At 44.9% G+C, this 16,609-nt stretch overlaps 1 protein-coding gene across 2 annotated transcripts in view; it reads left to right on the top strand.

Moving 5' to 3' along the window:
* RAD18 (RAD18 E3 ubiquitin protein ligase) overlaps positions 1–16,609 on the top strand; it is a 338,638-nt gene that overhangs the window by 148,954 nt on the left and 173,075 nt on the right. For both annotated transcript variants that reach the window (XM_088454631.1, XM_088454630.1), the window contains exon 10: positions 1,809–1,922. In XM_088454631.1, the coding sequence (XP_088310757.1) occupies positions 1,809–1,922 (114 nt within the window). The remainder of the gene's footprint in view (positions 1–1,808; positions 1,923–16,609) is intronic.

Below are 16,609 nucleotides of genomic sequence, written 5' to 3'. Positions count from 1 at the left end.
AAGGTCTAGATAGCCAGTAGGTCGACAGGGTGAAAAGATCGACACTCTAAAGGTTGACCGGGTCAATAGGTCGACCCGAAAATTCCTGACACACAAATGGTCGGTACGTTTTTTTTTCATCTTTCTCTAACCCTAATCTTCACCCTAACCCTCCCCTTAGTGCCTAAACCTAACCGTCGGGGTAGGTACCTGACCCTAAAAGTCCCTTCTAGTGCCTAACCCTCCGGTAAGTGCCTAACCTTTAACAAAAAAAAAAAAAAATAGTGTTGCCTATTTTCATGTTGACCTTTTGACCCTGTCGACCATTTGTACCTGTCGACCTTCTTCCATATCGACCTTTAGTGTGTCAACCTTTTGTCCGTGTCGACCTATTGCCCGTTTAACATTTGGTGTCTATCTAGACATCGTCGACCTTTTAACTGTCTATAGTCCGGAAACCATTCACGAGTAGCAGTTAGATACTCTTCGTTTCCCTTGAAGTAGACAGCCATAATGGAAAGGTTCCTCATGCAGTGAATGCACATTTGTAGTGAAATGTATGAATAACGGCTATCTGCCATATTCCTCATCGGATACACATAAAATTCTAAATGAAAGCACTTATTCATTTAAATGGCAGCCATTAACTCTTAAAGTGGACGCTCTGCCTACATATAGAGGAAGCTGACAGTTATTGGGCCCTAATCAATAAAAGCCTGTCAAGTCCTTAGGAATTAGTGACCCCTCCGAGACGCGAGGCTATTATTTTCCCATCCGCCTGGTCTGTCCTTGCCCGCTCGTATATTGCATTTTACGTACGCTCCGTGCTGTGCTGGGGATATTTATGGCACGCTATAAATAAAAATTGGTGATGATGACTTCTGTTTATAAAAGCCCATTTACTACTGTGTACTTACTGGATGCAGTCACAGCTGATACGGGCAGAGTTCGCATTGCCCTGTATTCTCCATGATGCTCTGCAAGCTAAAGATGCGAATCCACTTGCCGATTAAAATGAGCGATTGAACAATAATGATATAGTTCAATCGCTCATTAATTGCGCATGAATCGGGCATGAAAATGTCAAACGACCAGCAGTTCGCGCTCCCGCTGGTCGTTTTCAACAACAATCATCGCCTGAACATGCCAGTCAATCTGCCAATAATGACAGATTGACCATGTTCAGGGATGAGGGAGGGTGCCTACACCGAATGACATATCGATCAGTGTAGGCACTGCAAGGGAAGAGGAACGACTGTACGATTACAATGTTGTAATCGTACTTTCGTTCCACTATCTGCTAGTGGATACGCACCTTAAGGCCTACGCTGCCCTTGTATATACTAACACTGTCACCAGCAGTTGCCACGTAGGGAACCCTCCGAGTGTTATGACTTTGTTGATGTATCACTGGCTGGTGAAGCATGATGGGAGTTGTAGTGCAGAACAGATGGACTGCTGAATGTGGTCATCCTGATGGGTAGGGGCAGAATTCAGATCTGTTTGGGCTCCGCACAAATCTTCCAAGTTTTATTAAATAACTTAATCACCTGTCGTAGTGACCTGTCAATTAAAGGAAATAAACCCTCATCATTAGCTGCCTGTAGTGTCTACATATTTTATATTACAGAACAAAGACGTGTTTGTGAATCGAGTTTGTAGCTCTGTCATTAATGCTATAAACATCAATCGTGGTTTCTTTGTTGCTGTGAACCAAAGGATTACCACCGCGGGTCAGAGTACTATTGTGTAAAAGATGTTGCTTTTAATTGGGCTATTAATTATGCTGTACAGCTGCCTGCATGATCAGCGTGACGTGTTTGTTGCAGGAATGAAACACAAAACGGAATTCCAGCAGCTGATGGAACAGGTGAAATGCAGGTGGAAGACTTCCGGAGGAAAGAGCGTGAAAGAGGAGCCAGCGGACTGTGACAGCAGCGCAGGTGAGCGCATTGAGGCCTCATACATACTCATAGGCCCAAGAGCAGGGGTGGGCAAGTAGAGTCCCTCCAGCTGTTGTTGAACTTCAAATCCCAGCATGCCTTGCAACAGTTTTAGCATGGTCAAATAGCAAAACTGAGGCAGATCATACTGGAATTTGTAGTTCTACAACAGCTGGCGAGCCGCTTTTAGCCTACCCCTGCCCAAGAGAAACAATGACTGCATTTGTTGCACTACAATTCCTAGCATGCTTAGCCACCTTGTTAATCCTCACCTGTAGCAGATGGACAGGCCGTTTGCCTTTGGGCTTCCTGACAAAGGACCTTTTGGATTGTCTAAACTCTTAAGGTGCATACACACACAACGATTTTTTTGAACGATTATTGATAAACGATGTTGATTATCGTTCGTTGAAAAAATCGTTCACTTTCTGAGTGAAAACGATGAACAATTATCGTTTATGCGCATTCACGTTTGTAGTTCAGTCAGACTGACCAACTGAACAATTTTCATTAAGGGAATATGCAAAAATCGTTTGTAGTTCAGGAAAATCGTTCATTACACTTTAAAAATCTGACAGAAAATCGTTGGTAACAAAATCGTTGTGTGTGTGTATGCAGCTTTATTAATAAGCTATTACCATGCATGCCTTTCCTACTAGGGAAAACCTCTATTTTGGTGTCTTGGTTGAGATTAATGGCCTGATTCAGCAAGGATTGCAACTACGATTACGCACGCTATCGGCAGATTGTTATGGTCTGCGTATGCATCGCATCGCAGTGCGCGTGCGCAAACTAACCACTGCGATCGGGACTGCGATTGCAGTGACTACGCAGACCCATCGCAGAGTGATTGTCAGAAAGTACCGTTTGGGGGAGGGGGGGTGGTCGGCGAAACACAGGCGTGCCAGTGCGTTTGAACGCTGTTGCCGGGGCGTGTATAAATTATCCACTGCGATGCCATATACAGCTTGGCCTTTCACTGCGTGCGATGAGGTTAGCAATTTCTTAGTAAGGTCAGAGATTGTGCCAGTGTGCGCGAGGCTCCGACTGTACCGATGGTTTTGCAGTCTTACTAAACGTTACGGATGTGTGTGAGGTAAGGTGAGCGTCCTCATGTAGTGCACGCAGCTGCGTTCCTTACTGAATCAGGCCGTAACAGTAAAACATTTGTCTTGTACTCTGTCGTTCAAGAACGACTTGTAATGCTGTCGTAGCACATTTAAAAGCCCATTAACGTTTTTGAACGTCTCGCCTTTGTTTTGGTCTAGTACTAATATTAATGTATGAATGTGTAATAATATTTCTGTGCTTCTGTAAGCATGTCAGCGCTATCCTAGAAGAGCGTGCTCTAGAGAGACATAGGCCCTCATTCAGAGCCGTACGCTCTGAATGAGGGCCGGCCTCCATGAAAATGGAGCGTTCTCCTGGACGCTCGTATAGCTGTGGGTCACCACCCACAGCCTATACGAGCGTGCAGTTTGATGGCCGCGATGGTCTTGACCATCGCGACCATCGAATCTGCGAGCCGGAGCCTGCGGTTGAGGTTTTCAACCGCAAGCTCCGGAGTGATTTTGGCTCTATCAGAGCCCAAATCACTCCCACTGACATCACTAGTGATGTCAGTGGGCCGGCTTCTGACGGGAGGCGTTCCCGTGGGAACGCCCCCGTCAGGGAGGCACGCTCCCGGCACGCCTACCAAAGGGGGCGTGCTGTCAATCAACATCGACAGCACGCCCCCTTTGATCAGATACAACGAGCGAAGGACTTTCCTTCGCTCGTCGCGTCTGGCGCATCCGCACGACGGAGCTCCCTCCGTCGTGCGCATGCTCAGTCCAGAACATCGACCCACTTGCGAGCGGACAGCGGCTCGCGAGTGGGTCTGAATCAGGCCCATTGTTTGCTCTCTGTCCCAGAGCTGCAGAATACCTTGTTCTTTATACATAAAGAGCAATAATATCTCATAGGCGCTTTGTCTCCCACAGCCTGCCTATTTCCCCCAACATCATAGGAAATGTTTATATGTCCATTATTGTTATCCTTTATTTATATGGCGCCACAAGGGTTCCGCAGCGCCTTACAAAGTACAAAAACAGAGTACAGAAACAGTTGAACAGAACAAGTAAACCGTGACATACAGTACAAGACAAGTACATGGCATATAAACATTTCTGCAACAGTACCAGGGTGTCAAGAGTTAGCTGCTGTAAAGGAAGAAAAATCACATGAGGGAAGAGGGCCCTGCTCGTGAGAGCTTACATTCTAAAGGGGAGGGGCAGACAGACAGGGGTGACACAGAAGGGGAGGGGCAGACAGACAGGGGTGACACAGAAGGGGAGGGGCAGACAGACAGGGGTGACACAGAAGGGGAGGGGCAGACAGACGGGTGACACAGATGGGCTGGACAGAGGGTTCGGATGACAGATGGGTGGATTCCTATTTTACAGTATGTGAGGAAGTCATTTGGATTAAGATTAATGCCACTGACATTCTACTTACGTGACAGTATTTGTAGGCGTGTGTGGAAAGCCATGGTTGTTGTTATTTCAGTTTACATGAACTTTGATGGGTAGCTGAAGCCACTTCATCAAGAGCTATTTAAAGAGATTGGTTAAGGTGTGAACCAGCAGTCTTAGGTAAATGTAGAAATTGGTGAAAGTAGTTGTTGTAAAGTGATGATCAGATGTAAAATAATGATAAGTTGTGATAGAGTGTGGATTCCATAAGGCACATTTATTGATTTGGAGGGTGATGGGAGACATGTGGGGTTTGCAGGATATTTATTACATATTAGATCAGCTGTATGTGTGTGGGGCCTGGAATTGGTGATATGTCACCAGCTAATAAAAGCAGAAGGATAGAGAAGTAGATATAGTTGTAGAAGGTGTGTAAAAGTTTTTTAAAGTGACACAATGAGGTTGTAACAGTCAATGTATGATAAAAAGAAAGCTCATGAGTTTTTAGAGGAGGTGAGCGAATCAATAGGGCTGCAATGAGCAGGGAGAGTTAAGGATGTTATAGCCTTAGAGAAAATAAGGAGGAGTGTTTTGATGAAAATAAATGTATAGTACATGGTGCGTTTTAGGTAAGTTACTTTTAGACAAATATTAAAGAAATCCATTTTTAAATATGAAATTGCCTTAGAAGTTGGTCAGTGTTTGTTCAACTATTTGATTAACTGTTATGTTAACACACTTGTGCATTTAACCCCAGCAGCTAACACAGCCACAGCTGCCCCTATACTGGATATAAAGGAATGGTATCCTTGATTAAGACAGGCTACATCTGAAGGCCCCCATACATCAGAGATTGATTGCAGCAATAGTGCAATTTGCAATCGATTGTGTATAAAAATCTTTCCCTTTTTCAATCGATTGCAGAATTGCCACAATCGATTGAAAAAGGGAAAGATTTTTATATACAATCTATTGCAAATTGCACGATTGCTGCAATCCATCTCTGATGTATGGGGGTCTTATGAGGTAGCCTGAAGGCCCCCATACATCAGAGATTGATTGCAGCAATTGTGCAATTTGCAATCGATTGTGTATAAAAATCTTTCCCTTTTTCAATCGATTGCAAATTGCACAATTGCTGCAATCAATCTCTGATGTATGGGGGCCTTCAGGCTACCTCATAAGGCCCCCATACATCAGAGATGGATTGCAGCAATCGTGCAATTTGCAATAGATTGTATATAAAAATCTTTCCCTTTTTCAATCGATTGTGGCAATTCTGCAATCGATTGAAAAAGGGAAAGATTTTTATACACAATCGATTGCAGAATTGCCACAATCGATTGAAAAAGGGAAAGATTTTTATACACAATCGATTGCAAATTGCACGATTGGTGCAATCAATCTCTGATGTATGGGGGCCTTTAGTCAATTGGTCTGCTCATCAAAGGCGATAACTTGCTCTGGGTTGGAGCAAAGACCAGGCCAGATATATACCATAAACTATGCTTCACTGACCAATATAAACTGTATAGGAAAAAAACAATCTATGCAGGAGATTAAGTCACATACATTTAAAACTACACAATATTGCATGAAGGTCTAGATGCACATGTACATGCTGGAGAGGGTGGTTTTGGAAAGTTGTTATAAAAGAGTAACATTAGGAATTAGGAAGGCATGTATATGCTGATGGGCTGTCAGCTGCTGAATACTCTCTTATGCAATACCTGCGCTTTGTCTCTTTAGCGCTATGGAGGAATTAGATCATGGAGAATGCATAGTAACCATATCCGTAGTATGTAGCCGGAGCCATGTATTCTGGAAACTCACCAGAAACACTTGAGCTTAGTGAGTACAGTGGTAGTGATTGCCGTGCAGTATTCAGCCTGTAGTGCAGGACAGGACTAACGTGCGTACAAAATGACTGCACAACCACGATCTGGCAGAGCTTTGCTCCGTACAGAACAGCAGTCCGCGCCTGCTGTGTGCCCATTCACAGAAAGTGCAGCTTGACAAAGCTAGCGCGTCCTGAATGGCGAGTCCTGCGGCAGATTTCACGTGGCGGATTGAGCCCATTTTTCAGAGTAAGAGATTTTCCTGCTCCATTCTATGAAACACAGCAAGCTGCAGTACAAGTAGTGATGTGTACTATGGGAAGTTTAGAGACGGCTGTCCTCAGCAAACCTCCGGTTCTATCGTTAATCAGACGTGCCTGGGTATCGGGGCGGTGTCTGAGCATATGTAGCCAGTCTCTCACTCCGGTAATTAAAGATGACATTGGAGGATTTCATTCTCCCTTTATCTTGGAATGGGACATTTTATTAAGAAAGAACTGAGGGCCTGATTCAAAGATAGACGCTAATGCCGCCACCACAGGTGCGAATTTATATGCAGTGGATGTGCGAAAATATGCAAATATTGCAGCCGCCGGGATTTGTATTGAGACTCCCACTGGCGTTGCTGCAAATCCAAGATTGAGTAAAAAGACGCAGCATCGATTATTGGATTTCCGAGTAGCCCTGTGTTGTCGCGCAGAATGGGCGCCGGAACAGAGATGCCAGAGCTACAGTAGTTTTACTGCATGTGAGATCGCAGTCACAGGCAGACACACCCTGAAAATGGTTGCGACACGCCTGCATTTGAGTCCCACCCCCCCCACTGTTGCCGCCCACAAACGTTACCTTGCCTGTCAATCACTATGCAAATAAATTTTCACTGCGAGCGACAACGAAAATGAAACAACGTATGAGAAGTGTGACTGAGACACATACTCAGATCACCAATAATCACATAATTGCGCAAGCGTCTGCATTACGGCCATCTCCCCAGATGGATGAATCGGGATTGGATAGGGAACAGTCTGCGGCGAATCTCCTCTTATACAGGCAGCAGCCACCATAGAAACAGCTACACATGGTTTTAATTCACTACCCCTTACATGTAACACTGACTCTGGGGAGGTTGTAAAGGTGCCTACACCCTAGACAGTATTTTATAAGATTCGTCCGATTTCGACGCATCGGAGCGACCAAACGTGTAAAATATGTCCAAATCGTGAGTGTCCACTCACGATCGCGATGCGCGTACCCGCTGGTCGTGCATCGCATCTTTAGATCTTGCCTACTGCAGGTAAGATCTGCCAATCACGGACACGATTTTGTGCAGATTGATCTAAAATCAGATTGGACACTTTTTAGCACCATATCATGTCCTGGAGTGGCGGGGGGCTGCCGGGGAGAGTTCACGGGAACTTGCTCCTGATATCGCATTGTGAACACATCTAGTGTGTAGGCACCTTTACTGTGATCAATGACCTAAAAGACTGTAACTTTATTGTATACATGTAACTGACACTGATACAAATTGTGTGTAAAAAGATACAGTTCACTGGGGATTCTCTCTGACACATGCAGATATAATATGTAACATTTAAGCCAACTCTCCGGTTATCACTGTATGAAGATTTGCAGCCAGTCTCAATTATAATAAGTCCGTAAATTTGCTGTTTGGACAAATCAGTATAGTATAGATATACAGTACGCCACTAGTCAGAGTTCCAATTATACCTGTAGCCGGCGGCTTGGGCCCGGCGTGATGTAGCGAAGAAGAAGCCGGCGGCTCATGCACAGTGTGACGCAGCTGCTTATTCACAATGTGGTGCGGCGGCTGTCTCTGGTCCTTATAGCTATAGCTGGCGGCTAGGGCTCAGCATGGTGTAGCGTGGTAATAGCCGGCGGCTCAGGCACAGCGTAATGCAGCGGCTTGGTTACCGTGTAGTGCAGCAGCCGTTTCCGATATTTGTAGCTGTGGCTGGTTAGCAGCGTGAAGTTTGTTGCGGGTGGCTGGACGTTCAATAAGATCCCCAGTGTCTTGTTAAACAAGAGTAGCAACGCGTTTCGGCTTCCACTGTAGCCTTTTTCAAGCTGCATAGTGATAGAGAACTCAAGCTATGAGTTCTCTATCACTCTGATTGGCTACAGTTGGTCTAGTGTGGTGATTGTATGAACACACTGGCTACAGTTGGCTCTTGTCTTGTGATTGTCGTAATGTTCTGTTTGGCTACAGACTGGTCTACCCTTGTGATTTATTTAATGATGTGATTGGCTAACAGTTGATCTGGCCTTGTGATTGTTCTACAGTATTGCTCTGGCTACAGGTTGGTCTAGTCCTTTGATTTAATGATCTGATTGGCTACAGGTTGGTCTAAAGGCCCCCATACACTAGGCAATGAATTGCCGGATGTTGCAATGGGATTGGAGATGGCAATCCACCAGTCGGAAATGCAGACCGGCGGCCGTTGATGTTCCGCGATCCGTCGGAGGATAGGTGAAACTCTCCCATGTTAAATTTCACCGATTTGCTAATCACGATCATATTTTGATGGTGATCTACAAATCAGAGGAATCCAACTTGTTGTATTTCACCAATCTTGCAACTCGCTATCTCTGGATCACAGGACCGTTGCAATCCGTCGCTGGTGTATGGGGGCCATAACCCCGTGATTGGCTACAGGCCGGTCTGTGATTGACTTAATGATGTGATTGGCTACGAGTTGGTCTAGCCTTGAGATCTATTGCTGTGATTGGCTATAGCTTGGTCTAGTCTTATGGTTGTCCTAAATCATTGATTGGGTGTTAGAACAAACATGTGATTGTCCTAACACTCTAATTGGCTACAGGTTTGTCCTGTCCTATTGAATGTTATAATACTCTCATTGGCTACAGGGTGGTGTAGGTCTGTGTTGTACTATTTCTCTGATTGGCCACGGGTTGGTCTTGTACTATGATTGTTATAATACTCTCATTGGCTAAAGGTTGTCATAGGTCTGTGATTGTCCTAACGATCTGATTAGCAAATGATTTTTCCTGTTAACGTCCTAATGCGGCATGCTGGTCTAGCATTTTGTCTGTTTGTATTTAGTTGTACCCTGACCAGAGCTCTAATTACTGTGTGTTCCTTGCTAAGCATTTGCATCATGTCATCTTCTCTTGATCTCTCCTTGTTTGATGCCTTGACGAAGGCTGTTTTCCTCCCTTCTCACATGAAAGATGCATCAGGACAGGGGAGATAATGATCTCTGGATAAGCACACTATAATTTAGTCTATTTACTTTGATGTGCTTTAAACACATGGAATGTAAAAATAAACTGTAACTATTGAATTAAGTCTCCTTTTGGTCACGTAGGCTTCATTTTATTTATTAAGTACAAGGGGATTGGCAGCAGAGTGCTCTGGCTGATTGCAACATCTGTCATTTACTTTGTTTCTTTGCCTGTGCTGTGAGATGGATTTTCATGTGTGTCACACACATCTAGTGTATCACCCCAACACATCTCAATAAACTGAACCAATAGCCTCTGTGTTGTGGCTCTACCAGTACACTAAGAATCTGTGACATCACTGAGAGTGCAGCCTACTAGGGCCCAGTGACATCACTGAGAGTGCAGCCTACTAGGGCCCAGTGACATCACTGAGAGTGCAGCCTACTAGGGCCCAGTGACATCACTGAGAGTGCAGCCTACTAGGGCCCAGTGACATCACTGATAGCGCAGCCTATCCATTCACTAGTAACCAGTGACATCACTGAGAATTCAGCCTCTCCATTTACTAAGAACCAGTGACATCACTGAGAATGCAGCCTATCCATTCACTAGGAACTAGTGACATCACTGAGAATGCAGCCTATCCAGTCACTAGGAATCAGTGACATCACTGAGAATGCAGCCTATCCAGTCACTAGGAATCAGTGACATCACTGAGAATGCAGCCTACTATTCACTAAGAACCAGTGACATCACTGAGAATACAGCCTACCCATTCATTAGGAACTAGTGACATCACTGAGACTGCAACCTGCCCATTCATTCGGAAACAGTGACATCACTGAGAATGCAGCCTATCCATTCATTAGAAACCAATGACATCACTGAGAATGCAGCCTATCCATTTACTAGTAAACATTGGCATCACCAATACCACTGTTTTATAGTGAATTACTAGGCTTTATTTTCATGTATGATCATTTAGCCCTCAGAATGGTGTGTGTAGGCCAATTGTGCCAGTGAACAGTTTTGCATGGAAATGACCAGAGTTCATAGTGTACTAGCTGTTGCCCTCGGCTTCGCCCACAATGAAATCTGTTCCGCCAACATTTTTTTTTGTTTGAGGCGTTCTAGTTGTATTGCTTTGCTTAGGGGCCCTTTCGAGGAACAGGCCAATGTAACCAGCAGCGCTATACAGACTGGTGGCAGCAGTGCCTTCACCCACCACTCGCACCAGTGTCACTGTGTGCCCTGTGCACAGACTGCTATGTAACCTCTCCTATTCACCCACCTCTCACACCAATGTTACTGTGTGCCCTGTGCACAGGCTGCTATGTAACCTCTCCAATTCACCCACCACTCACACCAATGTCACTGTGTGCCCTGTGCACAGACTGCTTTGTAGCCTATCCTATTCACCCACCACTCACACCAATGTCACTGTGTGCCCTGTGCACAGGCTGCTATGTAACCTCTCCTATTTACCCACCTATCACACCAATGTCACTGTGTGCCCTGTGCACAACTGCTATGTAACCTCTCCTATTCACCCACCTCTCACACCAATGTCACTGTGTGCCCTGTGCACAAATGCTATGTAACCTCTCCTATTCACCCACCACTCACACCAATGTCACTGTGTGCCCTGTGCACAGACTGCTATGTAACCTCTCCTATTCACCCACCACTCACACCTATGTCACTGTGTGCCCTGTGCACAGACTGCTATGTAACCTCTCCTATTCACCCACCACTCACACCAATGTCACTGTGTGCCCTGTGCACATACTGCTATGTAACCTCTCCTATTCACCCACCACTCACACCTATGTCACTGTGTGCCCTGTGCACAGACTGCTATGTAACCTCTCCTATTCACCCACCACTCACACCAATGTCACTGTGTGCCCTGTGCACATACTGCTATGTAACCTCTCCTGTTCACCCACCACTCACACCTATATCACTGTGTGCCCTGTGCACAGACTGCTATGTAACCTCACCTATTCACCCACCACTCACACCAGTGTCACTGTGTGCCCTGTGCACATACTGCTATGTAAACTCTCCTATTCACCCACCACTCACACCAATGTCACTGTGCTCTGTGCACGGACTGCTATGTAACCTCTCCTATTCACCCACCTCTCACACCAATGTCACTGTGTGCCCTGTGCACAGATGCTATGTAACCTATCCTATTCACCCACCACTCACTCCAATGCCACTGTGTGCCCTGTGCACATACTGCATACTGCTTTGTAACCTCTCCTATTCATGTGACTGCGGACCCAAAGCACCTCTTTTACTGGCCGCGAGCATGGTGCCACACCTATCTCACCAATATCAATGTGTACCCTGTGCACAGACTGCTATGTAGCCTATCCTATTCATGTGACCGCAGGCCCAAAGCACCTCTCCCCCCACCCCTTACCGGCCGTACACATGGTGCCACACCTATCTCTTACATTGATGATGTCAATAAATTTTGTTTTTTGTTATTGCTCAGCTTTAAATTGACAAATCGGGATGAAACAAAGTGCAGGTTATTTCTAGGAGTTTTCACTAAACAATGATGCAGTTTGCATGACAATGGATTTAGTAGTATTTGCCTCAACTTGGAACAAACAGATACACAACATTCTTATATTAGTATAGATAATCCTATACACAAGACCATACTCGCCAACATAAACCTACGCCCTATCCTTCCAGGTCAGTGACTCAGTAATGTTGCACAGACTGTTGTATTGGTTAATTCCCAGAATCCAGATACTCAGAATCCCTAACATTTTGCAACTGTCAGCTTAATCCTTGGATGCTTTTTTTGTAGATCACATTTGCTTAGGTTTAGGCACTGTCAAAGGGGGCTGCTCAGGACCCCCAAGAGTTCATCACAACAGGTTTCAGTCAGACATACCGCATATCTAAGGCAATCCTGATTAATGCATACTAACTGCAAATTCTATTCGCTGAGCTAATTATGCTGTCTTGAGCCTGATCTTCCTAGCCAAAACTTATACTTATGCTTTGGGTAGTACTGAAATTAGCTAAAGGGCCGTACACACCAAATTTGCTGAAACATCCTAAAACTTTTCTGAAGACAGGATACTTTTGAGCTGTCAGTGTGTGAGCATATTTACACATCATTCTGTACTAACTGCTGTACAGAGAGTTTAAACAAATACAAAATGCATTCCATGAGCGATCATGGTTCTGACTTTAATATTCCCCTCTTTTTGTTCAAATCTCTATTCCTAAACGGATTCATTTCTTTACTTTACCATTGATTCCAAAGGGTACATTACACTCACAGCTTACACCATAAGGCATGGGATAGCACCCATTCACATCTCTATACCGAGATCAATGTTCTTTAAGTCCTTATGTCCCTCAAGCTTAAGTTCCTACAATTAAGAGTGCATGTAATGTACACAGGGTGGGAGCTTCTCTCACGGGTGGCACCAACACCCTACATCGTGTATGTCCTGTATTCCCTGGAATCCTTTCTTCCCACACATTTGACAGTTCATTACAGCACATCATCATAGCAGCATCTTGTATGACACTTTTCACAGTAGTATAATGTGGAGTCATATCCTGAAATTGATCCAAGAAGTCCCAGATATGCTGATTGAGGTCTGGCAGTTTCTTTGATCCCTTTGGAAGAGAAAAGTTTCAGCATCAATGTCGTCTTTACCAACAAAATGAAAAGCCTTACAACAAAATATGAGTCCTTTAGCAATTATTAATAATATAACTGAGAACCATCCTCCTATACCACTAAACCAATTGGCCGTGTTTAACCATGAAAACCCACTCCCAGCATCCAGATCATACTCTGGATCATTATGTTGTTCTCTGAATTTCTCCTTTTGTTCATGTACTTTATTTTTTTTAATATGGGCAGCAATAGGGTCACTAAGATTGTCTGCTACATAATTACAGCATGCGGGGCCTACAATCTGACACATTCCACCTTGTGCGGCTGTTAGCTAATCAAGCACAAGCTGATGCTGTCGTAATAGCTTAGTATGATATCTTAACATTTCAGTTTGAATGTCTAAAACATCCAATATTAGATCTGTCACATTGTCAAACAATTCAGCCAGTGCTTCTATGCTACCAAATAAGAAAGACTAAACCAACAATAAGGAATGAATAACACATTATACATCCCCACTGACCCGTGTCTGACTCTCCACCTATTGTATCTGTACATTTTAATTGTGTATCGTGATTGGATAATACTTTGTCACTTTCTTGTAGTGTGATGCCTGTATCCACGAGTCCTTCGAATCTGGGCTCGAGAGACTTTCTCACGTGCTTCTTTGTGACCACCCAGTCACCAGGTTTCAATGGATGAGTGCTTTCACTGCTCTTGGGGTCTGGAATAGAAGCAAATACTCAGTGGTGCAATTTGGCTAGTTCCTGGTGTATATGCATCACATATTGCGTTAAATCTCCATGCTCGCACTGAAGTACCAAACAGCCTCATAAGGAGTCAGTCTGTGTTTTGCCTAGGAGTGTTTCTGACTGAGAATAAGGCTATGGGCGAGCATTCTAGCCATGTTATGTTAGTCTCTGCTATGAGTTTCTGTAATTTTAACCTGAGGGTACTGTTAAGATCTTCGACATGTTTTGGGTGTGGTACGGCGTGTGAAATGTCTGTGTGATGCCTAAATCTTTCAGTATTTTACCTAGCACCTCCCCTGTGAAGTGGGTGCCTCTATCGCTTTCAATCACTTCAGGTACTCCAAATCGGCACACAACTTCCTAGCTACTGTCGTAGCGTTTGCTGCCCTGCAAGGCCATGCTTCAGCCCAATTAGAATAGGCCCGTGCATACTAGGACATACTCATAAGCCTGAACACTCAGGTAGCTGTATGAAGTCTGTCTGTATTCTTTGAAAAGGGTAACAAGTCTGGGGTGTACTTTTAGGTGGCACTTTGACCACCTTGCCAGAGTTGTGCAAAGCACAGAGAGTACACCCTGAGACACAGGCCTGGGCAGCGTGGATGAAGCCTGGAGCTAGCCAGTGCTGCTTGGTTATCCTCACCATGGCGTCTCTAGACTGGTGAGTGATGCCATGTAAAATTTGGGTTAGGACTGGGTATAGAGCAGATGGCAGACAAAGACTGTGCTGATCCATCCATCTGTCGCCCTGCAGTTGTGCCTCCTTGATTTTCCCATTCCTGTCTTTCCTTGTCTGGGACCTGGCCGAGAAGCTTGACCAGTAGGTCCAGGTCCAATGTATCTGAGGTTACTGCTACCATTATATGGGTGTCCGGTAAGGGGAGTACTGCGACCTGTTTGGCGGCACTATCGGCTATAGCATTCCCTTTCATTTCTGGAGTGTTCTCCCTGGTGTGTGCTTTGACCTTAATTACTGCTAACTTTTTGAAAGGCAGCAAAGAATGCTCTAATACAGTCAGCATGTTTAATTGGTTTGCCTGCAGAACCTATGACGTCCCTGCTTTATCTGGTGCAGAAAAAATGTCTTCCTCATTATTATGCAAGGAACTGTCTGTCTGTTCTCTCCCCTCTTTTTGAATACAGCGGCAAAAGCGTAGCTGGTTTCAAAAACCGTGCATCTTTTAATGGTCACATGAGAGGGTGAGTAAAGGCCCCCATACATCAGAGATTGATTGCACCAATCGTGCAATTTGCAATCGATCGTATATAAAAATCTTTCCCTTTTTCAAATCGATTGCAGATTGCAGAATTGCCACAATCGATTGAAAAAGGGAAAGATTTTTATGTACAATTTGCAATCGATTGTATATAAAAATCTTTCCCTTTTTCAATCGATTGTGGCAATTCTGCAATCTGCAATCGATTTGAAAAAGGGAAAGATTTTTATACACAATCGATTGCAAATTGCACGATTGCTGCAATCAATCTCTGATGTATGGGGGCCTTCAGGCTACCTCATACTTAATGAGTCTAGCAGCTGATAGGTGTTTTGTTTGTGCTTGATTGAGAACCTCTGTATCTGCATGTGGTACTTGTATAGTCAGTGGCTGCTGCTCTGATCACTTGATCTAATTGCAATGAGTAGTAGCCTAAAGGTTTATATTTTCCTCCATGTTATTGTATACCTGTCTCTGATTTCCTCCCTGGCTGGGAAGACCGTGTTGTACTACTGTAGGTACTGTATACTGTCTGCGGTTTCTGAGACTTTCTTTCTGCCTTCTCTTTCTGATTATGTTCAATAGCTCTCAATATAGTTAGTAGCACATTAGGGTGCTAATGTGCCTGCTTCTGGTCTGCTGTGATATAATTCTTCTTTTAGTGCCGGTAAGAGCCCGTTGAGAAGAGCTGTTTTGAATACCCTAATGTTTCTTGGGTCCTGTGTCTTGGCCTTGGTCTGTATGTCTTCTATATACCGTGTCACAGTAAGCCTGTACACCTTCATTTGCCTGGTCTATGCTCCTGTGCTGCGGGTGCATTTGCAACCATCTGATTACAGAACTGTTCGCATTTACCTATCCAGAGATCTCCAGAGGCATCAGTCTTCTGGGCCTCACCTATAGCAGGATCATCTGGGATGCAGTCAAGATGCCGACGGTCGAAATGCCGACCGCTGGCTCCCCGACTGTGTAATCCCGGCAGGGGTCTAATGACAGGCGTTGAACTCCCAACGTCTGTCATTTTTACCTACGCCCGGAGCCTGGTGTCCGGCATACTGAATGAAGGTAAGCCGGGCAGCGGGCGCGGACAGCCGCCGGGGGAGAGTTAGGTTAGGGGCTCCCAGAGGGGGACTTATGGTTAGGCACCCCCCCGGGAGGGTCAGGGCTAGGCTAGGGGAAGAGGGCGGGTTAGGGTTAGGCACTTAGGAGGAAGGTTAGGGTTAGGCACCCCTCAGGGAGGGTTGGGGGGGGGAGGGGTAAGGTTAGTTATAGTTAAAATACTTACCTGACGGGATCTTCAGTTGCCGGTCTTCCGGCATCGGGATTTGAACCTGCGTCCAGCGGTATTTCATACCGATCCCGAACATGTCCATGTCCTGGTCCCTGAGGGGGATTTACATTGGTAATCTGCTGAACAATAGCCTCACCCGCAGAGGCCTTTGTAACCTCTTCTAAATCTAACCAACTGGCACTCTATACTGTCCTTAGTCTTCTCATTTGCCTAAGGAACCCCATTGGTTGCTGTTTGATGTCAGGAATATCTTTTAAAATAATCA

Source organism: Taudactylus pleione, unplaced genomic scaffold (assembly GCF_031769625.1).
Source record: "Taudactylus pleione unplaced genomic scaffold, aTauple2 ptg000624l, whole genome shotgun sequence".
Taxonomy (NCBI): domain Eukaryota; kingdom Metazoa; phylum Chordata; class Amphibia; order Anura; family Myobatrachidae; genus Taudactylus; species Taudactylus pleione.
The sequence above is the reverse complement of the archived record's forward strand: the minus strand, read 5'-3'. Positions and strand labels throughout refer to the sequence as shown.